This window comes from Chanodichthys erythropterus, chromosome 8, assembly GCF_024489055.1.
Source record: "Chanodichthys erythropterus isolate Z2021 chromosome 8, ASM2448905v1, whole genome shotgun sequence".
NCBI lineage: Eukaryota > Metazoa > Chordata > Actinopteri > Cypriniformes > Xenocyprididae > Chanodichthys > Chanodichthys erythropterus.
In genome coordinates, this window is record NC_090228.1 from 9,323,620 (window position 1) to 9,346,131 (window position 22,512).

The 22,512-nt window shown below is 37.1% G+C and overlaps 1 protein-coding gene across 1 annotated transcript in view; it reads right to left on the reverse strand.

Annotated features, from left to right (window-relative positions):
* Window positions 1-22,512, reverse strand: part of tmtc2a (transmembrane O-mannosyltransferase targeting cadherins 2a) — a 35,638-nt gene that overhangs the window by 3,266 nt on the left and 9,860 nt on the right. The window contains exons 2-8 of the mRNA XM_067391739.1: window positions 12,537-13,128; window positions 6,345-7,176; window positions 6,138-6,252; window positions 5,181-5,266; window positions 4,910-5,094; window positions 4,677-4,755; window positions 1,909-2,030 (exon numbers count right to left, since the gene is read on the reverse strand). Of these exons, the coding sequence (XP_067247840.1) occupies window positions 1,909-2,030; window positions 4,677-4,755; window positions 4,910-5,094; window positions 5,181-5,266; window positions 6,138-6,252; window positions 6,345-7,176; window positions 12,537-13,128 (2,011 nt within the window). The remainder of the gene's footprint in view (window positions 1-1,908; window positions 2,031-4,676; window positions 4,756-4,909; window positions 5,095-5,180; window positions 5,267-6,137; window positions 6,253-6,344; window positions 7,177-12,536; window positions 13,129-22,512) is intronic.

The following is a 22,512-nucleotide window of genomic DNA, read 5'->3' on the forward strand; positions in this document are numbered from 1 at the left end:
AACAAACTTTAGAAACTTCAAGTTCAAAAACAGACTGCTTAACAGATAAGGAAATAGCAGTAAATGTCCTGAATCGTTCACGTTTTGGACAACTGATCAAAATGGTCTTGTGAGGTACATCATGACATAACTTCAGTCATTTTGTCTGATGCTGTTCTGACCGTTTGACACGGAGTAACACACCACAGTTTTTCGACAGGTGGTCAAAAGTTCACCAATAACCTGTTTTCAAGAAGGAAAGAGTAATTAAATTAAGCTCTGTGCTTGAGGGGTAATAACCGGTTTTAATCTGCGTGTATTAAGTGGACAGGCCAGGTGGGGGTTGGTGGTGGAGGGAGGGAGGGGATTTTAAAGTGAGCAAACAGGTTTGAGGCAACAGTCTGGACTCTTGACCAGCCGTGCCGAGACACAAACCCCAAATCAGATTAGGAGGAGGATATGAGATATCGCGTCCTGAGGGGGATGCAGCTGCTCGACCTTTCTTCATCACCCCTCTCCATTTACATCATGGTGGTCAGAGAGGAAAATATCAAGGGTTATTACGTATGCAGTATGGAGAGATGGGGTAGTGACTGGGGTGGAATAAAAATACGAAAATCTGAAAAGACAGGTTTCATTATTAACAAAATTATGTTGGCGTTGATGTCCGAGAGATGTTTGTGTCAACGTTTCTCTCAAGGACGAAGCAATTATTTCTTTACTCAGCACTAAGAGTCTCATGAAGGGTCATCTGTGGCTCAAACGATTTTAATAATCATCCAGATATCTTTGGATACTTCTTTCCACTCGATCTTCCCATTAGTAGTTTGAAATCAAACTGAATTGATTTAATATTTAATTATGCGTTCACAAATCCATTTAGATTCCATACTGAAAATTTAATAGCAACCACAGCATGTCAAAAATACAGCAGCAAAAGTCTGAGACCATATATGAAAATCCTTCTATTTTATTTAAATGATGGATGGATGGATGGATGGATGGATGGATGGATGGATGGATGGATGGATGGATGGATGGATGGACAAATAAACAAACACTATGTCAAAAACTATTTGAGGATTAAATTGCCTTTCATTGTTGTCTCAGACTTTCAGATCCCACTTTTGTGTTTGTGACAAAAGGAAAGCTTGAAAACACAAAAAGGTTAAAGGATTAGTCCACTTTTAAATAAACTTTTCCTGATAATTTACATCCAAGATGTCCATGTCTTTCTTTCTTCAGTCGAAAAGAAATTAAAGTTTTTGATGAAAACATTCCAGGATTTTTCTCCTTATAGTACACTTCAATGGGCAACAAACAGTCGAAGGTCAAGATTAGTTTCACTGCAGCTTCAAATTGTTCAACACGATCCTAGATGAGAAATAAGGGTCTTATCTAGTGAAACCATTGCTCATTTTCTGAAAAAAAAAATTAAATTATGTTATATTAAGTTTTAACCTTAAATGCTCATCTTGAACTAGCTCTCTTCTTCTTCTCCTCTATTAGAATTCCAGCAGTGTAGACGCTGCTAAGTGTATTACTGCCATCCACAGGTCAAAGTTTGAACTAATTGTTATATACTATTGAACTAGCATACTGCATATAAAAATTAGTTCAAACTTTGACCTGTGGAGGGCAGTAATACACTTAGCAGCGTCTACACTAGATAAGACCCTTATTTCTCATCTGGGATCGTGTTTGAAGCTGCAATGAAACTAATTTGGACCTTCAACTGTTTGGTGCCCATTGAAGTCTACTATAAGGAGAAAAATCCTGGAATGTTTTCATCAAAAACTTTAATTTCTTTTTGACTGAAGAAAGAAAGACATGGACATCTTGGATGACATGGGGGTGAGTAAATTATCGGGAAAGGTTTATTTAAAATTGGACTAAACCTTTAAGAACGTACTTGTCAAGTTGACTCACCATGATAGACAGCAGTTTTCCATAAGTCAGGTGGGCAGGAACATGGTCAGGTTTGGCCTTCAGTGACTCTCTGTACCACTGCCCCGCCTCCTCTAGATTATTCAGCCTCATATACGCCTCACCTGTGGGTCAAAGTCAGAAGGACAAAATTACCTAGAATTCCCTGGACTTCATGCTGACAAATCAAATGCAGAGAAAAGCATGTTATAGGATGAGTTTGAGGAGTTTTGGAAGACCTTTCCAAATATGCTTGGAGCTGATTAGGGAGAAAAATGTTCTAAACTGCCTGATGTCCCAAAAACAGCAGTCCACCATGGGGTGAGACTGATAAAGATAGCTGTAGTGCTCTTCATACAATATTAATAAAGAGACACAGAAACCATAAGCGTAACTGTGACTATAAGCAACTGAACTTTCAAAAGACTACAAGGTAAACTTACTATACTAAGGAGTATATACTATATAATGGGCTTGATTCCAAGGAAACACATAAAATGTACACCTTGAATGGACTGTAAATTCACTTTGGATGAAAGCGTTTGCCAAAGGCATAAATGTAAACTCATCACATCTCCGGATACTGATTCAGTAATGCAAGGACACATTATCTATGTATCAGATTCCAGTCACATCTCCAGACATCTTTTTTCATCCTAACAGGAGAAGAGGAGGAGTGTTGCGGCATAATACGGCAAAAGAAAAAAATAAATGTGGATAGTTTTACAAATAAAGGTTTATTTTACTTTGAAATATACATCTTTCTTAATACACAATTCAGTTCCTTTATTTGTATAGTGCTTTATACAATAGAACTTGTTTCAAAGCAGCTTCACAGTAATAAACAGAAAGTAACAGTATAAATTCTGCAGACACCATCAAATATGAGACAAATTCAAATTCTGCTGTAAAGCAGCTGTAGCAAGATAATAGTGTCATTATTCAGTTCAATTGTTTAGTGTACTTCAAGGTGTTGTAAAAACACTAAAAAATATATATATTTTAAAGGGTTAGTTCATCCAAAAATGAAATTATTCACTCTCATGTCGTTTCATCTTTGGAAAACAAATTAAGATCTTTTTAATGAAATCCGAGTGTTTTCTTTACCTCCTTTGACAGACTACCACTTTCAAGCCCCACAAAAGACACCATAAAAGTAATCCATGTGACTTCAGTGGTTTAACCTCAGTTTTATGAGGTGATGCTAGTGCTTTGTTTGTGCAAAAACACCACAATTGACCACATTATTTACAATAATGTTTTTTTTTTTTTTTTTTTTTAAGCAAACAAAGCACTCGCATTGCTACATAAAATTGAGGTTAAACCACTGGAGTCACATAAATTACTTTTATGATGTTTTTTGTGGGGCTTGAAAGTTGCATAAGCTGTCAATCGAGAGACAGAAAGCTCTCAGATTTCATTTAAAAAAAAAAAAAAAAAAATTCATTTGTTTTCCGAAGATGAATGAAAGTCTTACGGGTTTGAAACGACATGAGGGTGAATAACTACTGACAGAATTTTAATTTTAAATCTTAAACAGAGCATGTTAATGAGGTTGTCTTTGAGACGGGGGAAAAAAAACTAAAATTCCAGGGAAAAATTTATAAAAAGGGGGTAATAAGTCACAAGACTGGTTAGTATAAGGTTAATATTAGGATGGATGTGGATGGATGGAATGAGCATTCATAAATTTACATTTAAAGGTGCCCTAGAATTAAATATTGAATTTATATTGGCATAGTTGAATAACAAGAGTTCAGTACATGGAAAAGACATACACTGTACATATACTCCATCGTTTCCTTCTTATTATATAAATCTCATTTGTTTAAAAGACCTCTGAAGAACAGGCGAATCTCAACATAACTTAACATTAACATGTACACATTAATATGTACTCCCCCAATATCTGCATATGCCAGCTCATGTTCAAGGCATTAGACAAGGGCAAAACGTCTGGATGTGCACAGCTGAATCATCAGACTAGGTAAGCAAGCAAGAACAATAGCGAAAAATGGCAGATGGAGCAATAATAACTGACATGATCCATGATTACATGATATTTTTAGTGATATTTGTGAATTGTCTTTCTAAATGTTTTATGGTTTAAGTTACCATTGTTTATTACTGTATTCACGGAGACAAGAGAGCCGTCGCTATTTTCATTTTTAAACACTTGCAGTCTGTATAATGCATAAACACAACTTCATTCTTTATAAATCTCTCTAACAGTGTGTAATGTTAGCTTTAGCCACGGAGCATAGCCTCAAACTCATTCAGAATCAAATGTAAACATCCAAATAAATACTATACTCACATGATCCGATGTATGCATGCAGTATGCATGACGAACATCTTGTAAAGATCCATTTTGAGGGTTATATTAGCTGTGTGAACTGCTTTTATGCTGTTCAAGGCAAGCGCGAGCTCCGGGGCGGGGGAGCGGGAGATTTAAAGGGGCCGCAACCTATATATCGGTGCATAGTTAATGATGCCCCAAAATAGGCAGTTAAAAAAATGAATTTCAAAAAAATCTATGTGGTATTTTGAGCTGAAACTTCACAAACACATTCAGGGGACACCTTAGATTTACATTACATCTTTTAAAAGAAGTTCTAGGGCACCTTTAATATATTGCGATTCCACTGAAAAAATACACAACCTCAATTTTACACTGGTCAATAAACATGTCCAGATAAGCCTCATTATTTTATTATTTTGCAATATATTGCAAAAGAGACATTTATTTCAACTGAGAAATAAACACTGACCCATCATGTTGTACAAACTCTGCGGTGAGAACTGTCGTGGCATCTTTTGCACAGCCTCTTTATAAATGGACAGCGCCTCCTATAGACAACAAACAAAAACAGCCTGTAATAATGTGACAAAAAGAACTATAAAGTATGAACCAATAATTCATACAAGAACATCACTGCATCCATCTAAACTGGATTATGCATGCAGATTTCAATGAATACTCAATGAATGTGCTGATCTGCACCTCATGCTGGCCCTGCTCATGAAGCAGCTTCCCCAGGTTGTACAAGCAGCTGGTGACAGAGCTCTTGTGGGCATGAGGGTCTTTCAGGTTCTCATCAGGGATGTCCGCACAGGTGTGGAAGGTTCGCTTGGCCTCTTCGATATTCCCCTGGGAGACCAGGATGATGCCCACGTTCAAGTATGCAGCTGTGAAACACAGGACACAAGTAATAGACTCATTCCGTTGGTCAAAATTGTGAAATAAGTGAAAATGCTGAAAGTGCTGAACTCACAGGCCAGAGTCGGTCTGCTCCCGATGGCCAGTTTATAGTAATGGAGAGCCTCAGAAAATCGCTCGCTCTCCTGTAGCAGCAAACCACTGGATGAAATAACACACACAGGTTTTGAGGACAAGAATGGGACAAGAATGTGACAATAAAACATTGAGGTCTCTGCTCGTCTTCAGGGTTAATGAGCGTTAGAGGTGTCTCATGCTTCCCCTTAAGCCTGCAAATCAGGACTAATGAAATCCCAGTCACACACACAAGCCCTGAGAGAGAGATACGGCAAACACTTCCACTGCTCCTCAACCTCCCACTCTAGTTCTCTGAATGCCAAGTATGACTTTCCCCCACAAAGTATGCATTACTTTTTTCATTTTGGAGCCATCTTTATAATGCAGTTTTGTGTTAAAAATGAATGATATAATGGCACATATCCCTTTTTTCTTTTTCTTTTTTTTTGTGGGTACATCTGTTAACGTCTGCTGCCCTGCAAAAGTCGTGTTCATTGGATTATGTCAGTTTCCATGGAAAACTGGCTCAGATAAAGTGCTGCATGACCTTGACAAAACCAACACCCCAAATTCTGTCCTGTGGATAGAAAACACTGTGCTAAAAACAGCACAAGAGAGAGAGAGCTGTTTAGTCAACCCTTTGTTTGCTTATTTCTATACAAAGATAAAATAACAAATAAATATATAAATTACACACATATATATACAGACATATACATACACATTATATATATTATATACACATATACATATAATGTATTAGTAACTGTTGAAATTAACATTAACAAAGATTAATAAATGCTGTATAAGTGCAGTTCATTATTAGTTCATGTTAACTAATGAACCTTATTATAAAGTGTTAACGATATTATTTATTTTTTATTATTATTTAATCAATGCAACAACAATTCAGACATTTAAAAAAATCAAAAAAAGGCAAACGTTATTTACTCACAGGTTGTAAAGCATATCTGCCATATTGCCCCGGTAATAAAGAGCATTTCTATATGCTCTCTCTGCCTCTGACATCTTTCCCTGGTTCTTCAGGACATTGCCCAGGTTACCCCAAGCTAAGGTAAAGAAATTTTCACTTGAGTATTTATTTTGGTCGCAACTTTCATATTATTTCTGATATTGCAGAATACAAACTCTTTAAACCCACCTTTTGCAGGGTTCACAGCAATGCCAGACCTGTACAGCATGTCTTCACTCTGCCAGTCCTGGTTCCTCACCACAGTCTTCAAGCTGTAGAGAAGCACAAGACCTGCAGCACAGGTCAGCAGGAGCGCTCTGGAACATCTCGACCTACAGCGCATGAACATGCTCCTAAACCCGACAGTCACAAGCAGACAGAAGCCCATACTAGGGATGTAGAGCACTCGCTCGGCCACTACAAACCCCACGTAGAAGAACATGTTGGTGGCTGGGACGAAGGGCAAAACCAGCAGCCCGAGGGAAAAGACCACCACGTTCTCCATGGCTGGGAGGGATTTTTGAGGGGTTTTGAGAGGTTTGTGATAACCATTTCTTTTGGGAGAGTTTGAGTCCCTGTAGTGATTGTCATTTTGATTATGATTGTATCCGTTAGTTGCAGACTTTCCGTTGCTCATATGTGATTTTCCATTGCTTTCACTGATTTTTGTGGACTGTAGAGGTGGGCTTCTCAGGCCAAACCATGCCAGGAGAGCAAATCCTGAGTAAAACATAACCGACTGAAGGTTCCTCCAATCACCGATGACTCTGATCAGAGGAACAGCATCCATTGACCAATCAAAGCTGAGTTTGTCAGGACAGAGAAGGAGCCAGGCATTGACAGCTGGCAGGTACAGGAACGTAAGCGCTCTGGTCAGGAAGTGAGGCGAGTCGGCTGCTGGGTTGTCCGAATTGGAAAAATTTGGTGGCTTGTTACCCATCCAGTAAAATCGAGCTGCGAGCAGAATCATTCCCCAAACAACCAGCCAGGCTAAACTGACCAACAAGTTCATGTTCCTCCTCTGGAAATGAAGAGAACAAAATGGATCAGTCAGTTCACACCATTATGTTATTTTTACATTCAGACTTATTTAATTAGCCCACTCAACAGTGGATATACATTCATAACAAAATATTGTGTTTTTTTTTAGTAATGATTTTAAAAATTCCCATCACAGCATCATTTCCACCACATCTAAAGTTATGTATTGTGTTTAATAGCATTTTGAGATGGAAATGACAATGGTGGAAATGACATTAACATTTTTGGACTAATTACCTAACAATTTTGTATTTCTAAGTCTATTCTAAGGTGTTTTAAGGGTAATTTCATAGCTAGCATTTTATGTATCATAAATAGGCCACTATAACATGATCACAGTTTTGACAATGACAAAATTTCAATGACAAAAAGTGATGCAAAATACAAATAATCTGCTCAACAACTGATATTTACCTTCATTTTTTTAAGCATGCTCTTCACTGACACGGTTATCGCTTTATAAATATTAAAACGTTATGTTTATGTGTCACTATTTGTATGTTTACCATAATTTTACATATGTAAATTCATATTTTAAGGATTGAATAGTTTACGATTGAAAGTCTGGGGTCTGGGACAAATTACAATTGGGTCTGGGAAAATGTATACATAAAAAATCTGAAAAGTAGTAAAAATAAATGATGAAGGCATGTTAAAAAGTTCCTAAGACTGCTTAATGAAAAAATGTAATCAATTTTATATAATTTTTTTAAATGTGTATTTTCAAATAAAAGAAAAGAAATAAAAGAAGACATAAAAAAGACATAAAAACTTTTGCATTTATACAGCATACTTAACAGTCCCTTGAACGAAAGAGAGAAAAATCTTTTCTTGTATAATTGCCTCTTTGGGCACAGCATGACTATTGACAGAGTGCATTCTGGGGAAGTCGAGCTCAGAGACTGGGAAATTAGATGCCACAAATATCGATTCTTTTATTTCACACACAATGGGTCAGAAACTTATAGGCTAAAGCCATGATCGATCCTCTGTTTCCACCGAGTGTGACACTTTAATCTATGGTTCACATATGGTTGAATTGAATGAGCTCTATTTCATCACCTGTTTTTGTTCCTACTCCTTTCTACCAAACTGTAAAATCAATCTTAGATGGGAGATACAATAAAGACCTTACAACGATGATTTAAAAAAAAAAAAAAACCTGCAGTTGCAGGTTATCCTCAATGTGATGGCAGGTTTTTCTGTTTATAAAGTTTGTACATATGGTCATGTTTCAACTTAGTAACTAAACAAATAAAATTCATGCATAAAACACAATAAATGACCTCTGCATCTCATGCAAAATCCAGACAGAAATAGTCAGGGGCGTTGGAGGATGTTGATGAACTGAACTCATTACGCTGCAGTTCTTTAGGAGGACAAAGTAGGAGTTTTAGCTGCTGCTAATCACTGCACTCATAATGAAGAAGGTTGTAGGTTTACAGCCTTCTCCACTGGGACACCATCCAAAATCTAATCAGAATCTTTCAGTTTTTAACATCAAGAAATAGGAAGGAGCATCATATAATCTCGCAATCAACCTATTGCAATTTAAATAACATCAACATATAACACCTCAGACAGATCATGCATCCAAAAGTCATTACACACCAGAAACGGTATTCGAGGAAATGTGAAATCCACAGCATCATTTCACAGCTGAATTTCCTGTCACAGCATAAATGCCACTACATTAATCAAATTGTTGACTGTTTATGAGCAAATGTTCCCACATTCAGGACATTAAGACAAATGAGCCAAAATATTGTGTGTCATCGTTGGATGACCTTAAATCAGTGGTCACCAACCTTTTTAAGCCCAAGATCCCTGACCTCGACCTTTTTGAAAGACAAGATCTACTTGATAGAAAAAGACAGCCCAGATTATATTTAGTATTTTTTTCGTGGCCAATTTAGATTCTGATTTATTTATTTATTTTTTACAAACAAATTGGCCGATTCTGATACTGGTTGCAGATATTTATTATTAATATTATTATAATAAACAAAAATACATAGCCATTTCAAATTAGAGGGAACCACTGCTTTTTAAATCACAATCAAAACAAAGATTCTATCACATTGCATGAGCAGTTGTTTTTTATTTGAATTAGATTTAATTTCAAGATTAAAAGCAAAAACAGAACGGTCTGACTTTATCTTTGTGAAATTATAAATGCTACACACAAAAAAGCATGAAACAAAAACAGCAGACAGGCTGAATGAGACGCAGATTCACTCTCTGACAGCAGGTGGCGCTTATGGAGCAGCAGTGATACAGCGTTTCCTTGGTTACCGCTGTAAACAAAGCTGAAATGCGCTAACAATTAGCTACTTTATTCTGAGGTAAGAGGAAAATAAAATGCCATTGCCATCGAAATCTTCCTGAAGACTGATCTCCTTTTAGAGATGAATTCATAATCCCTCACCCCTAATTCAATATTTATATTTTCTTCCTATATTTCGAGCATCGTGAACAGTGAGCTGCTCCGCCTTCTACAGATTTCTCCTTTTTGCGTTTGTCTTCAGCATTTCTGGCCTCTTTTTAACAGCCTTTTACAGACTCAGACATTATGTGAGCTATTTGCCTTTGTCTGTCCCAGTAGCTCCCGAAAATAACATAAAAATAAATAAAAACATACAGTACAAAGACTGGAGAAATTTAATGTATTTTTGTACTCATATTTCTGTTATTTTCGGGAGCTACTGGAACAGTGATAAAGATCGACCAGTCGATCGCGATTGACGGGTTGGCGACCACTGCCTTAAATAGACTACAAAGCATTTCGTGAAGCTTTAAAGAGGCATCAGTCAATAAATGGGAAAACAAAGTAACTTGCGTCACTTATTTGAAAAAGTAACTCTGATAGCTTAGAAAAAGTAATCTGATTACGTAACTCGTGTTACTTGTAATGCGTTACCCCAACACTGCTAATCAGTCAGAGAAATTTTAGCATTTCCCCCTAAAAGTTCAGTAATCAAATTAGAAATATTGTTTTTATCAGAATCAAAGCAAATTCACACTGCAACCGACAGACGCCGATCAATGAGGACAATCACCAGATTATGATTTAACATGTTCAATAAGAAAAAACAAGCACCGACAGGAATAACACACTGATATGGCAAAACCCGACAAAGTGACTTATGCCATCTGTCATTGCAGTGTGAACTGGCCTTAAGACAGGTTGACTGGTGGTGTGGAGAGCCTGCGCTAAACCAGCAGCCATCTGCACCACTGCTATGCAGAAAAAGGGCAGAACGCATTCCAGACAATCACCCTCAGCTTTATCTCATCTCAGCCCGATTAGAGAGTAAATGGGATGAAAAATTGCCCTCTATCTGCATTGTGCGTTCGTATGGCCAACCTCAAAACTAATCTACAGAGTATTGTTTTAGACTCACACCGCATTCTGCTCAAATCAAAGCAATATCATATATCAGGAGTGTTTGTAGCCTCTAGAATATCAATGAGGGCACCCTATCTGTTTTCATTACTCTGATACGCATTCATTATTGCATGAACGTAAAGTCTGAGACGCGTGACATTAAATATGCAAAGTCAGTGCCTCACTGTTCAAAAACCATTTCGGAAGATCCTTTGGGATCTTTTATTGTTGACCATTCCTTCTGCATTTAATGAGGCCCCTGCGAAACTCTGAAAGCCAATGAGCCGATTTTACAGCACGGGAATAAAAGTAAACGAGAAAGTGCTATGATAAAGAGAAAGAGAGGAAGTGAGGGCATAGTTTCCTTTCCTCTCTTCTCTTCCTCCTCATCCTCCTTTTTCTCCCTGTTTGCGTTCCCATGCGCTCGTGGCCGTCTGGAGAGTTTGTAATCTCTCACTGTCGCCCCTCTCGTGCGCCTCATGATTACCAGCAAGAAAAGCCGGAGACACGGGCAGAGAGGTCATGATAAAGAGCGCAGATGTGCCGCGGGGTTGGCATCTGTGCACAGGGTCTGGACTGGTAAGATTACTCTTGCATTATTGTCTGAAATTGGGTGGAGGAGAGCTGCAAAAATTCTCATTTATCATAATATTGATAAAAAGCGACATTTAAAGATTAACTCTGCATATTATACTGAACAGATCATGAGTGTAAGTGTGATAATTCCCACAAAATCACTGTACAGCTAAATGGAATTAAATGTGCAGTATTACTACAGAAATGGCATTTGCCATCATGTAATACTTGCTATTTGTCTGTTTAATAGGGTAATTCATCACCATAAAATACCCCTTTTATAAGAAAACTATTTTCAAGGTTTGCATATCTTCAAGACGACATTCCAAAACATTATAAAGTAATACAGTGAAGTAGACTACTTTAATACTCAAATAAAACAAAAAGGGGGTCATATATCATGATAATAAGCATGGCATTTCAATCCGTGATCTAAAACAGCTCGTAATTTTATCAAATGTGGCCAAATTTAGACAGCAGAATTAATATAAATATAAATATATCCCCAGCTGAAACTGATGTTTTGACTGGTTTTTGCCATGCAATCTGACTTACTACAGAATCTGACTGGTCTACTGGTCTTTACACAAGTTTTAATATAACGTTACACTTGATTTTACAGTACCTTTGTTACATGGTACATCTAGTTACTATAGTAATTACTATAAAATGTGCTTAATTACATGCAACTAACCTAAACCACATTCTAATTCTAACCTTAACCCTATAATAAGTACATGTAGTTAATTATTATTACTCAATACTTAAATGTATAATTACTGTGTAACACGAACACCGTAAAATAAAGTGTAACTCTGATTTTCTAGGGTAAAGGTCACTTCACACCAAGAACGATAACTGTAAAGATAACTATAATTATAATTATATTAGCATCCATACTAGCACATGATAACGTTCTGTTTATTATAAGAATGCTGATTTGTCATCGGTCACTTTAAACGCTCAAGCTCTTTAAAGCAGCATGGATTCTGATCGTTCTTAAAGTGATTCAAGTGATATTTTTTCTCTATGCCATGATCGTTATAGTTGTGGTGTGAACTCTGCTGTTCTTTTATATTTAAAATGATTTTTAGAGCGATTTCTTTATAGTTATCGTCGTCCTTGGTGCAAACGGCCTTTATTCTCAGATTTTCCTGCATTACAAAAATACAGGTTTTCCAGAAAGGATAGAAACTCTGAGTTTCTGGTATTCAAGCTTTAATCTGAAATACATCTGGATTTATGTTAGTATATTTATAAGATTATATTTAGCCTGTTACTGTAAGTTTCAGGACCTTGTTTCTACCACATCGGTGCCCCTGTTGCATTTTCATTTGGACTTAGAGCAGATCCACATAATGAGCATCAGATCTCACCTTCAGCACCATCATTACTGCTTGCCGGAGTCGCAGACGATGCACAATACAGAGGTCATAAACGGCTGACACAGCCAGAACAGTCACTCCCTGCTCTTTCCACAGCAAGGCCGCCGTAGCAGCACCCAGACTCCCGGCCAGCCACAGCACTGCCCACCATACAGCCCCACTTGAGTGTGCTGCGTTGGGCCGGAGACGGCAGTATTGGGTGTAACAGAGCAGGGACAGCAAGAAGCAAACCGCTGCTCCCACATCTGCTCGCCCCACCACCCCAGCTACCGCTTCGGTGTGTATGGGATGAGAAGCGAAGAGCAGTCCCGCCAGCAGGCTCCACGGTCCTCCACCCAGTAGAAGGCGACAAAATGCAGTAAATAGTGCAGTGACACAGCAGTGCAGGCCCACGTTGAACAGGTGGTAGCCCCAAGGATCCAGGCCACCCAGGACATAGTTGATGCGGAAAGAGAAGGTGCAAAGGGGGCGGAAAGACTTGTGGCTGCCGCTGTGGGTGAGCAGAGTGCCCCAGAAGTCATCGTACAGGATATTCGTCCATGGAGTGTCCGGTAGGAGGTCCTGATTGGTTTTGATTGCTCGGCTAAAGAAGATGGAGAGAGAATAAAGAGGTAACATGAAAAATGGGTGCCATGTTGCATGAAACACATTTAGAACGACATTAACAATAAAAGCGGCATGAAATTTCTCTGCTTCATGCACATTTTTAATTGACTGACAGCCCTATTTAACACAAACTTCACAAACAGTAACATGAAAGATTTCTGTTATTTGATTGAATCATCAATTGGATCCCAAAACTATTCTGTGGGCTCGACACATACACACATAACATATATTACTTGGATACCATACATATACATACATACATACAATTGATTCCAATACAATGTAATTCTAATGCTTTAGTAAGAACTGTAAATGATAACAATGCCTGTGATCTTGTTGTATTATTTCACAGTGCATTAAATAAAGCCATCACTATCCTGCTGTCCAGACAGCGGCAGTAGCACAATCTATGCGCGTTCTTAATGTGTTCGCCAGTTTAATATATTCTTTTCATTAATGATTGGGAATGATGTGGGAGGGGAGATGATTTAAATATTTAAATTGCAATGATTTCCAAAGGGCAAGATTGAGACACAAGGCCACAGAGAATTGAACACGGGCAGATTTGCTTTCCCTCTCAGAATACAAAAGAATGAAAAGTGAGGCGAAAATGGCTTTTTCTATACTAAAAAAAGAAAGAAAGAAAGTCAGAGGGGAAATCTTACAATAGCTAGAAGGAAATGATGTGGCGTGCAATAAACATCTAACAAAAAAAAAAAAATACATAAAAAAAAGAACAAATATCCGAGAATAAAAAAAACTAAGAATAATACTTCAGTCTGTTTTTTAGTGGCAGTTCATACATTAGACCCTCAGTACAAGTGGAGCAGTTTCCTGTGACCCATATCTCTGTCTATAGAGCTCTCCGTGACTCCATGAGAAAGCCTGCACTTGTTTTCAACTCAGGAAACAATGCTGGGAAAGTGAAGAGATCGACAGCCACCATCACGCTATGACCCCTGCAGTAAGGTCTCAGCTTAGTACCCTGAACATCACATGATGCTGCATACCACAAACGTTACTGTACATATTGTCATTATATACAGAGCTATAATATAATAAAATAAAATAAAATAAAATATAATATAATATAATATAATATAATATAATATAATATAATATAATATAATAAAATAAAATAAAATAAAATAAAATAAAATAAAATAAAATAAAATAAAATAAAATAAAATAAAATAAAATAAAATAAAATAAAATAAAATAAAATAAAATAAAATATAATATAATATAATATAATATAATATAATATAATATAATATAATATAATATAATATAAAAAATCTTAGTGGTTGCAAACTTTTGGACTGTACTTTTTTGAAAAGAAATTAAAGAAATTAATACTTTTATTCAGCAAAGATGCATTAAATCAATCAAAAGTGGCATATATATACATATATATACACACACACGGCAGGGAGCATTATCCTGCTGAAAGAGGCCACAGCCACCAGGGAATACAGTTTCCATAAAAGGGTGTACATGGTCTGCAACAATGCTTAGGTAGGTGGTACATGTCAAATAACATCCACATGGATGGCAGGACCCAAGGTCTCCCAGCAGACCATTGCCCAAAGCATCACACTGCCTCCACCGGCTTGCGTTCTTTCCATAGTGCATCCTGGTGCCATGTGTTCCCCAGGTAAGCGACGCACACGCACCCGGCCATCCACGTGATGTAAAAGAAAGCATGATCCATCAGACCAGGCCACCTTCTTCCGTTGCTTTGTGGTCCAGTTCTGATGTTCACGTGCCCACTGTTGGCGCTTTCGGCGGTGGACAGGGGTCAGCATGGGCATCCTGACTGGTCAGCAGCAATGCAGCCCCACACGCAACAAACTATAAACTTATCAAACATTAACTTCTTGAGCAATCTGAGCTACAGTATAGCTCATCAGTTGGATCAGACCACAGGGGCCAGCCTTCACTCCCCACATGCATCAATGAGCCTTGGCTCTGTCGCCGGTTCACCACTGTTCCTTTCTTGGACCACTTTTGATAGATACTGACCACTGCAGACCGGAATGACCCCACAAGAGCTGCAGTTTTGGAGATGCTCTAACCCAGTTGTCAAGCCATCACAATGTGGCTGTTGTCAAACTCACTCAAATCCTTACGCTTGCCCATTTTTCCTGCTTCTAACACATCAACTTTGAGGACAAAATTTTCACTTGCTTCCTAATAGATCTCACCCACTAACAGGTCCCGTGATGAAGAGATAATCAGTGTTTTTCACTTCACCTGTCAGTGCTCATAATGTTATGCCTGATCAGTGTATATCCATATTTTATATATATATATATATATATATATATATATATATATATATATATATATATATATATATATATATATATAAAAATACATACTGTTTTGCTTTGACATAAAAGTCAACACTTTTACAGAAATATCACTATATAACATAAAAACATATCACTTTTAATATTTTCCTCACCTATTTTAAATTTGTGCCAATGGGTCTTTATTCGCCACACATTACAAGCATCTGCATTACCCTTTGTGCATATCCACACAGTAGATCCTGAAAGTTTTATAAATGGACTATAGTGTTTGCAAACAATTGTACATTATTAGCACTTATCTGGATTTATGTAATTGCTTATGTTGTATACATCTGTTTATAAGGTAATCTTATATAACTGGGCCACAGCAAATCAGATTACTGTGAATATAATTTGGTCCATTAAGAGCAGCTTTACACTGAGGTCATGACTGAAGGTATTAGCAAATATGCACTGCTCTATTAAAACTATTACAAACACACTCAGAAGCAAAGATGCAATTGAGAGAGAGACAAACAAACATACCCTGTGTGTTTAGATTTTGTGTGGTCCAATCAAATTTAGATAACCAAAGACGCTCATGGGTAGACGGCGGTGACACTGACCACTTGAGTGACTCCAAAATATTTAAGTTTTAATGCGAGGTCTACAGCTCCACTTATCATTCCTTGTTTAGCCCAAAGATAAGCAGTGTCTTGTTGTCATTTTAAATAATAGCAGGCAGAGTTTTGTATGAGGTTTATCTGTAGACCCTGAGAAGCAAAAACACTCAAGACATGACGGCCTGTAAATTTATGTTTTCCTAAAATCCAAAAAGTCATTTGTCTCCTTGAGGGACTGGGAAAATCCAGTTGCACCTTGGAGTATCTATCCTTGCTCAGTGGCAATACACTTTACACATACATACATTTAATGTTTTCGGCTTCCAATGTTTATAATCTCTATAAATCACATGTGAGTCACCATACAAAGCCACTCAGTCACAGAGTTCAGAAGGTTAATGCAGTTAAATGTGAGGGTGGCTAAATGTGCAGTCATTATTCATTTCCAATGCAGCCGGTGCTATGAAAGTAATCAGATTACGTGTGTAGTTTAGGATATAAGGTGAATTTATATACTGACTGCCTATTAAAGATGCACAACATATTGTACCTATTTCTAAATCAACTATTCGGTGGGTTGCCAAAACAACTAAGTCAGTCCTATATCATTAAACTAGTTTCAAGACATTAAACCAGTTTTAGAACTTGACACAGCTTTAAAATGCAACATTCATGTTGGGATGCTAAATATAAAATAATAAAATAAAAATAAATATTACAACAACAGCAGCAGCAAAAGTTTATATTTAAAAAAATAAACGGGGAAGGTATTCGAACAGCTATAGATTAGTGCAAACTAAGTACTGAAGAGGGATGGAGTGGCTTTGCATCCCTGCACAGGGGAACGTGGCTGTGGTGTTAATCTGACGCTAACAGGATTACAGGCAAATCATAGAGCCAAAGGATTTTATGGGCACAGCTGGGGGACAAGGTCTTAATCACTTTAAACCTGTCCCAACAGAGATGTGTGCAAGACAAACACAAGAGATGTTTGCGATCCTTGTGTTTGTGGTTTTAACAAACTTCATTTCAAGTAATGAAAATCAATTAGCTGGTTAACCGTCTTAGAAAATAAATTAACTGCTATTGAACTAAACATGAAGCAGTAACTGTGAATACTGATGCTTTTCCAACAGAATCAAGCAAATCCTATTTGAAGTCTTTACAACCACATGTTGGCAAGTATTCATAAACTTTCTATAGAAAACAATTATGGGGAAAATTGGCATCAGCTTAAAACAACATGCTCATAAATGTCACTGCATTCACAAATGATGGATTTGTTTCATTTAATTCATACTGGCAAGAATTCCCAATCTGTTTTTGCAGAGACCAAGTGTAAAAACACCCATTATACCAGAAAGCAAAGCATAAGATGGCATGTTTTAATATGCGTCCTTGATATTTCAGATTTTTATAATGGTACTTTGAACCTGCATCCACACCACCCAACCCATATTTCAGGAGTTGAGGAGACGGGGCATCAGTGTTGTGTTATGGTACACAACATCTGATATAAATCAAACTCATAGCAGAAATTCCTGATCCTACTGATCCTTTCTCCCATATGGCTTCTGGCTATAACATCACCACCAAATCACTGTGCGCTCCACTTTTAATTAGTTTCAGTATCTCCTGTCATCCATCTGAAATGCAACATACATTACCAGTCAAATGTTTAGAAAAAAAATTCTTGTGATCTGAAGGCTTATGCTTAAATACTTAAAATTAGATTTGTAGGCAATATGAAGCGTCTATGTAAGAATCAAACTCCTGAATGCTTAGTCAGAACATGTTAATAATTGTATTGTTTTGACAGACAGTGCACTACAGAGTTAAGGCGAATCTTTCATCCAGCAATAATAAATTCAGTGCCACCATCCATCAATTCATGTTAAAGGCACCTACTATAGGGTCATGCAGTTAACAAAAGACAAAAAGCCAAAGTGAAGTAAAGAGGCAGTGATCAAAGCCACCAGGCACTCACAGCTGGCCAGATGTTAAAGCCAACTCTGGCATGAGCGTTTAACTAGTCCAAGATCTTGATTAAGATTTTTCCCTCTTGTCTACTGGAACCCATTCATGAGGGCAAAAATGTATAACAGCCAATCAGAGAACACATACTTTTTTTCCACCCATCAAAGACGCTTGCCAAGTGGGGTGGAGCAGGAAAACGGCAGTGTCCTTCAGTGCTAGACTCTTTCATCTGCTCAAAGAATACTGATTAGCTCAACAACAGCTACAGCAACAACTTAAAAGAAGATCTACCCAAAACATTGCAGAACTCATACACAGTTAAAATTTGTTAAACTAACTAAACATGGTTTATTTTCTTGTGAATGAATGAACGAATGAATGAATGACCCATATACTGCATCTATTCTGCTTTTGAGCGAAAAACACATAATTCTCACATTTAAACTCAAACAGACACAAACTGCACACAAAAAGGGGGAGAAAAACTTGTCAGGCACTGATGGCCCTCACACAAACAACACTGACTTACAATCATTTTAATGATCTGAACAGACCCAGTGAGTATCTGTGATACTTCTCACTTTGACAATTGATCTGAGAGCTTCCTCACTACACCAGAACTGACATTGATCTCCAGTATGAGCCATCTGGGCTAATCCCAGAGCGATGTCATGCTAATGGAATAGCCATTTCACTCAGCACAAAGAAGCCTTGTTAGCTCAATGATGGATGAAGTCCATAAGAAGCCCAGTGGCAGAGGTAGCCACAGAGAGAACTGCAGTTAAAGAAAATCAATGTCTTATAAAACCACTGTAGTCCAGTCAATCAGGCACATCGCCTGGCCATACTAGACTATTTCTCAACTTAAAAGCTTTGACAGTTCAAATAATCCAGCCTAATTAAGTAATTAAGTAGCTTTTCGGCACTGCACTTATTGTGTTCTGTCTTCCGGTTTGTATTTCCACAGCATGAAGGTAAGATCTTACGGATATATGAATGAACCGCTCGTTTTGAAATCTTACTGGTCTACTGACATTTGTTATGACATCCGCTTCAAACATTTAAAATGCTCATGATAACTTTCATTTACTACACAACAAGGAAACTCCACAGAAATATACAGAGCTACCGCAAAAACAGAAAATTCTAAAAAGATGGCTGTGCACTTGTTTCTCTTACACGTAAGGTCTATTTCATGCTCAGAAAACTTACAGAAACTACTACCATTAACAAGAATTATATATTATGTTATATTTTATTATATTATATTATATTATATTATATTATATTATATTATATTATATTATATTATATTATATTATATTATATTATATTATATTATATTATATTATATTATATTATATTATATTATATTATATTTACAGCTTCTGCAAACCTGCTACTGTAAAACCCTGAGAAAGCCCTGATTTCCTCATTTCTCATAGTCCAGACCCTGTAAAGTCTCACCGTCTGAATGCTGTAATGGATGTGGAGCTGCACATCTGGAAAAGTGTGAGCTTGAAGTGTTTCTTGGCCCTCCATTGAGGTCCTTTTAATGAAAATATATATGCAAGCCTTCTCTACATATAAAATGTGAATGGCGCACAAATGCTCTTACCAGGCAAAGAGAGTTTTCATAACATATATGGCTTCTATAAAATCCAGTTAAAACTAGATTTATAGGGCCACCCAACAGGGCACCAATGCCTTGATATGGACTGTACTGCACATTCAAAACGTACATTATAGGAACATAACTAGGCAATGAAATATTATCAGCTGCATATCCTGATCCACATCTTCTGTTGTCTGGATAGGCAATAATTGAGTCTGAGGAGTTAATTAAAAGCTAATGTCTACATTGTCTGCTCAGCGGTGATAAATGATGGCCTTGATTAAATTCTGACAGTGCCCGTTTCTCCCAACGACAAACCGTGTTGGTCTACTCATTGCCTTATCGCACAAATCAAAATGTAATCTAGAAGAAACACCCCAGGGACTGATGCTAATTTGATGGTACTTTTGAGGTCTAATGATCATAGATGGTTCCACTCCATTCCCAATATATATTATATTATATTATATTATATTATATTATATTATATTATATTATATTATATTATATTATATTATATTATATTATATTATATTATATTATATTATATATTATATTATATTATATTATATTATATTATATTATATGGCATTTAAATTTCAGCACATGACATTCTTACATTTAATTTCCAAATACTTTGAGTCCATGTTATAGTTATTTTATCTTGCTCTGGTTTAGCATCTGCATGATACATGTCTGGTGTTATCAGCAGGAGTAAGGTAAGCTGGTAAGCTGGATGTCACCGTGACCTAAAAAGCTCCCACCTGCTAGAGTAGAAAAGACAGCTGAATGTATTCAGACTCCAGTGGGGGACGAGAGTGAAAGTGAAGTGTACAATTCCACAAATGAAGAACAGCAGGTTCTTTTGGGGCTCTTTCACTGTCTGACTGGCCCAGACTAGTCATTAAAAGACACAAAACTGTACAAAGAAACAGAACAAAACAGACAATAAAGACAAACCCATTCATCACATTTTATTCTTCATCTGTTCTCTTCATCTATTCCTCTCTGGCTCCTCTTTGTAGCAGTTTTCAGGATGTTCGCTAATTGGCAAGTGACCAGCTGTGTCCCACAACAACCTCTTCCTCTAAAAATGCCACATAAGCTACAGTAACTGAAAAGCAAACGCTCACAAGGCATGTGCATGTACCAAATCTGCCATGGTTTGAATTAGAGCTTGTGTACTATAGGCTATAGCGCTCATCTGCCATTTGTTTCACTATAAAATCTACAATGAGCAAGGCAAGAAAGAATGAACATACGATGCAACCTCTGAATTGGGATGCAGCTTTCAAAGGCTGCTTTCGAATGCCAAATGCATCATAATGACGACTGTCCCAATTCAAAGTCTCCTTTGAATGTGGCCTACAAATGTATCCTTCGTTTCCCAAGCCACGAAGGATAGAATGAGTGGATGCTCTGCAGCCTAGGCTATCCTAAAATTCATTGCACACCGGTGACGACAGGATTTTTTTTTTTTTGAGAGAAAATGCCGGATTACTCTTTCAAATGCAAGTATTGGTTTTCAACTTACTCGAATAACTAACAATAGGGGTCAAGGTGAAGACATGTTGTGAACCCTGTTTTGTTTTCGGACAGTTGAATATGACTTTTTTTTTAAAAGTACAGTACAAACATTACTGCCACTTGTCAACGGTAGCCGTCACAGTTGCAGTTAATTCAGAGCATTGAATGCAGTTTATCAACCAATATGTTTGAGTTCTGAGTATTAAGAACAGACAAAACTACCAACATTTGGACTTAATCACTGCATTATGTGAGGAAAATGAAAGGCAGCCTGTGTGTCATTATTGACTTCCAATAATTCCTTGCATTTGACCAATAGTAGTTTGAAACTGCAAATATTTTTATTCTTATTTAAAGTGATTTTATAATTTTACAATTCATTTTTTTTTTTTTCCACCTTTAGAGGGGATTTAATTTTTCATGACACTTTTCATGACCCATTCAATGCCTGATGGATAAAATCAGTTCTACATTTATCATCACATTAAACACCTGGTTTTACTTGGAAAATGTGTCACTTCACAGATGTAAAATGGGTTGCAAACTGCAACCCACATTCACTTTGGGTTGACAAGAGAGTGATGGAAGATAATGACTAAAATGGGGAGGAAACGAAACAGACAGAGCAGAGAAAGATGGAGAAAGAGATATTACCTTGTGCTAGATCACAGTAATCTATTAACTTGTGCCCGGCGAATCTCTGCATTTCGAGTGGCAGAAATGTCCACTTCATCAACTAATGACAGATGTCTGAAGACAGCCATTAAAGTCATACCGAAGAGAGATTCACACTCTCAAATACAGATAAACACAGCAGGCAGCAGTTTATCTAAATCCCACTCTGAAATATGGTTTCTTTCCGTTTATTGAAATCAAGCAAGGCCAGATAAAACATAAACTCCAGGACCTGATGGTGTGATGTTACTAGAGCCAGACACCACATGAGTAATAATACTATCTGTGAGCCAGATAAGAGAAAAATAGTATTGAGGAATGAGCAGCGGCTCCTTTTTCAGCCCATTGTTTGAAAAATATGTCTCAAATCCAATTAAAATTGGATGGAATGTAAACATTAAAAGGGAACAGATCATAGAAACCTTTTCCTTGCCTCATAATTAATAAAAACTGTATTTGAAAATAGGTCAGTCAAAAAGAATCACATGATTATGACATCACAACCGTGATTACATTAACATATGTAAATGACCTGTGTTTTGATTGGCTGAAGTCTTAAAGTCGGCATGAAACCGAAGTTTCGGTAATCTTTTCTGCCCTATTGTGATGTATATATCAGATTGAAATGGCTTCTCAAACAAGAA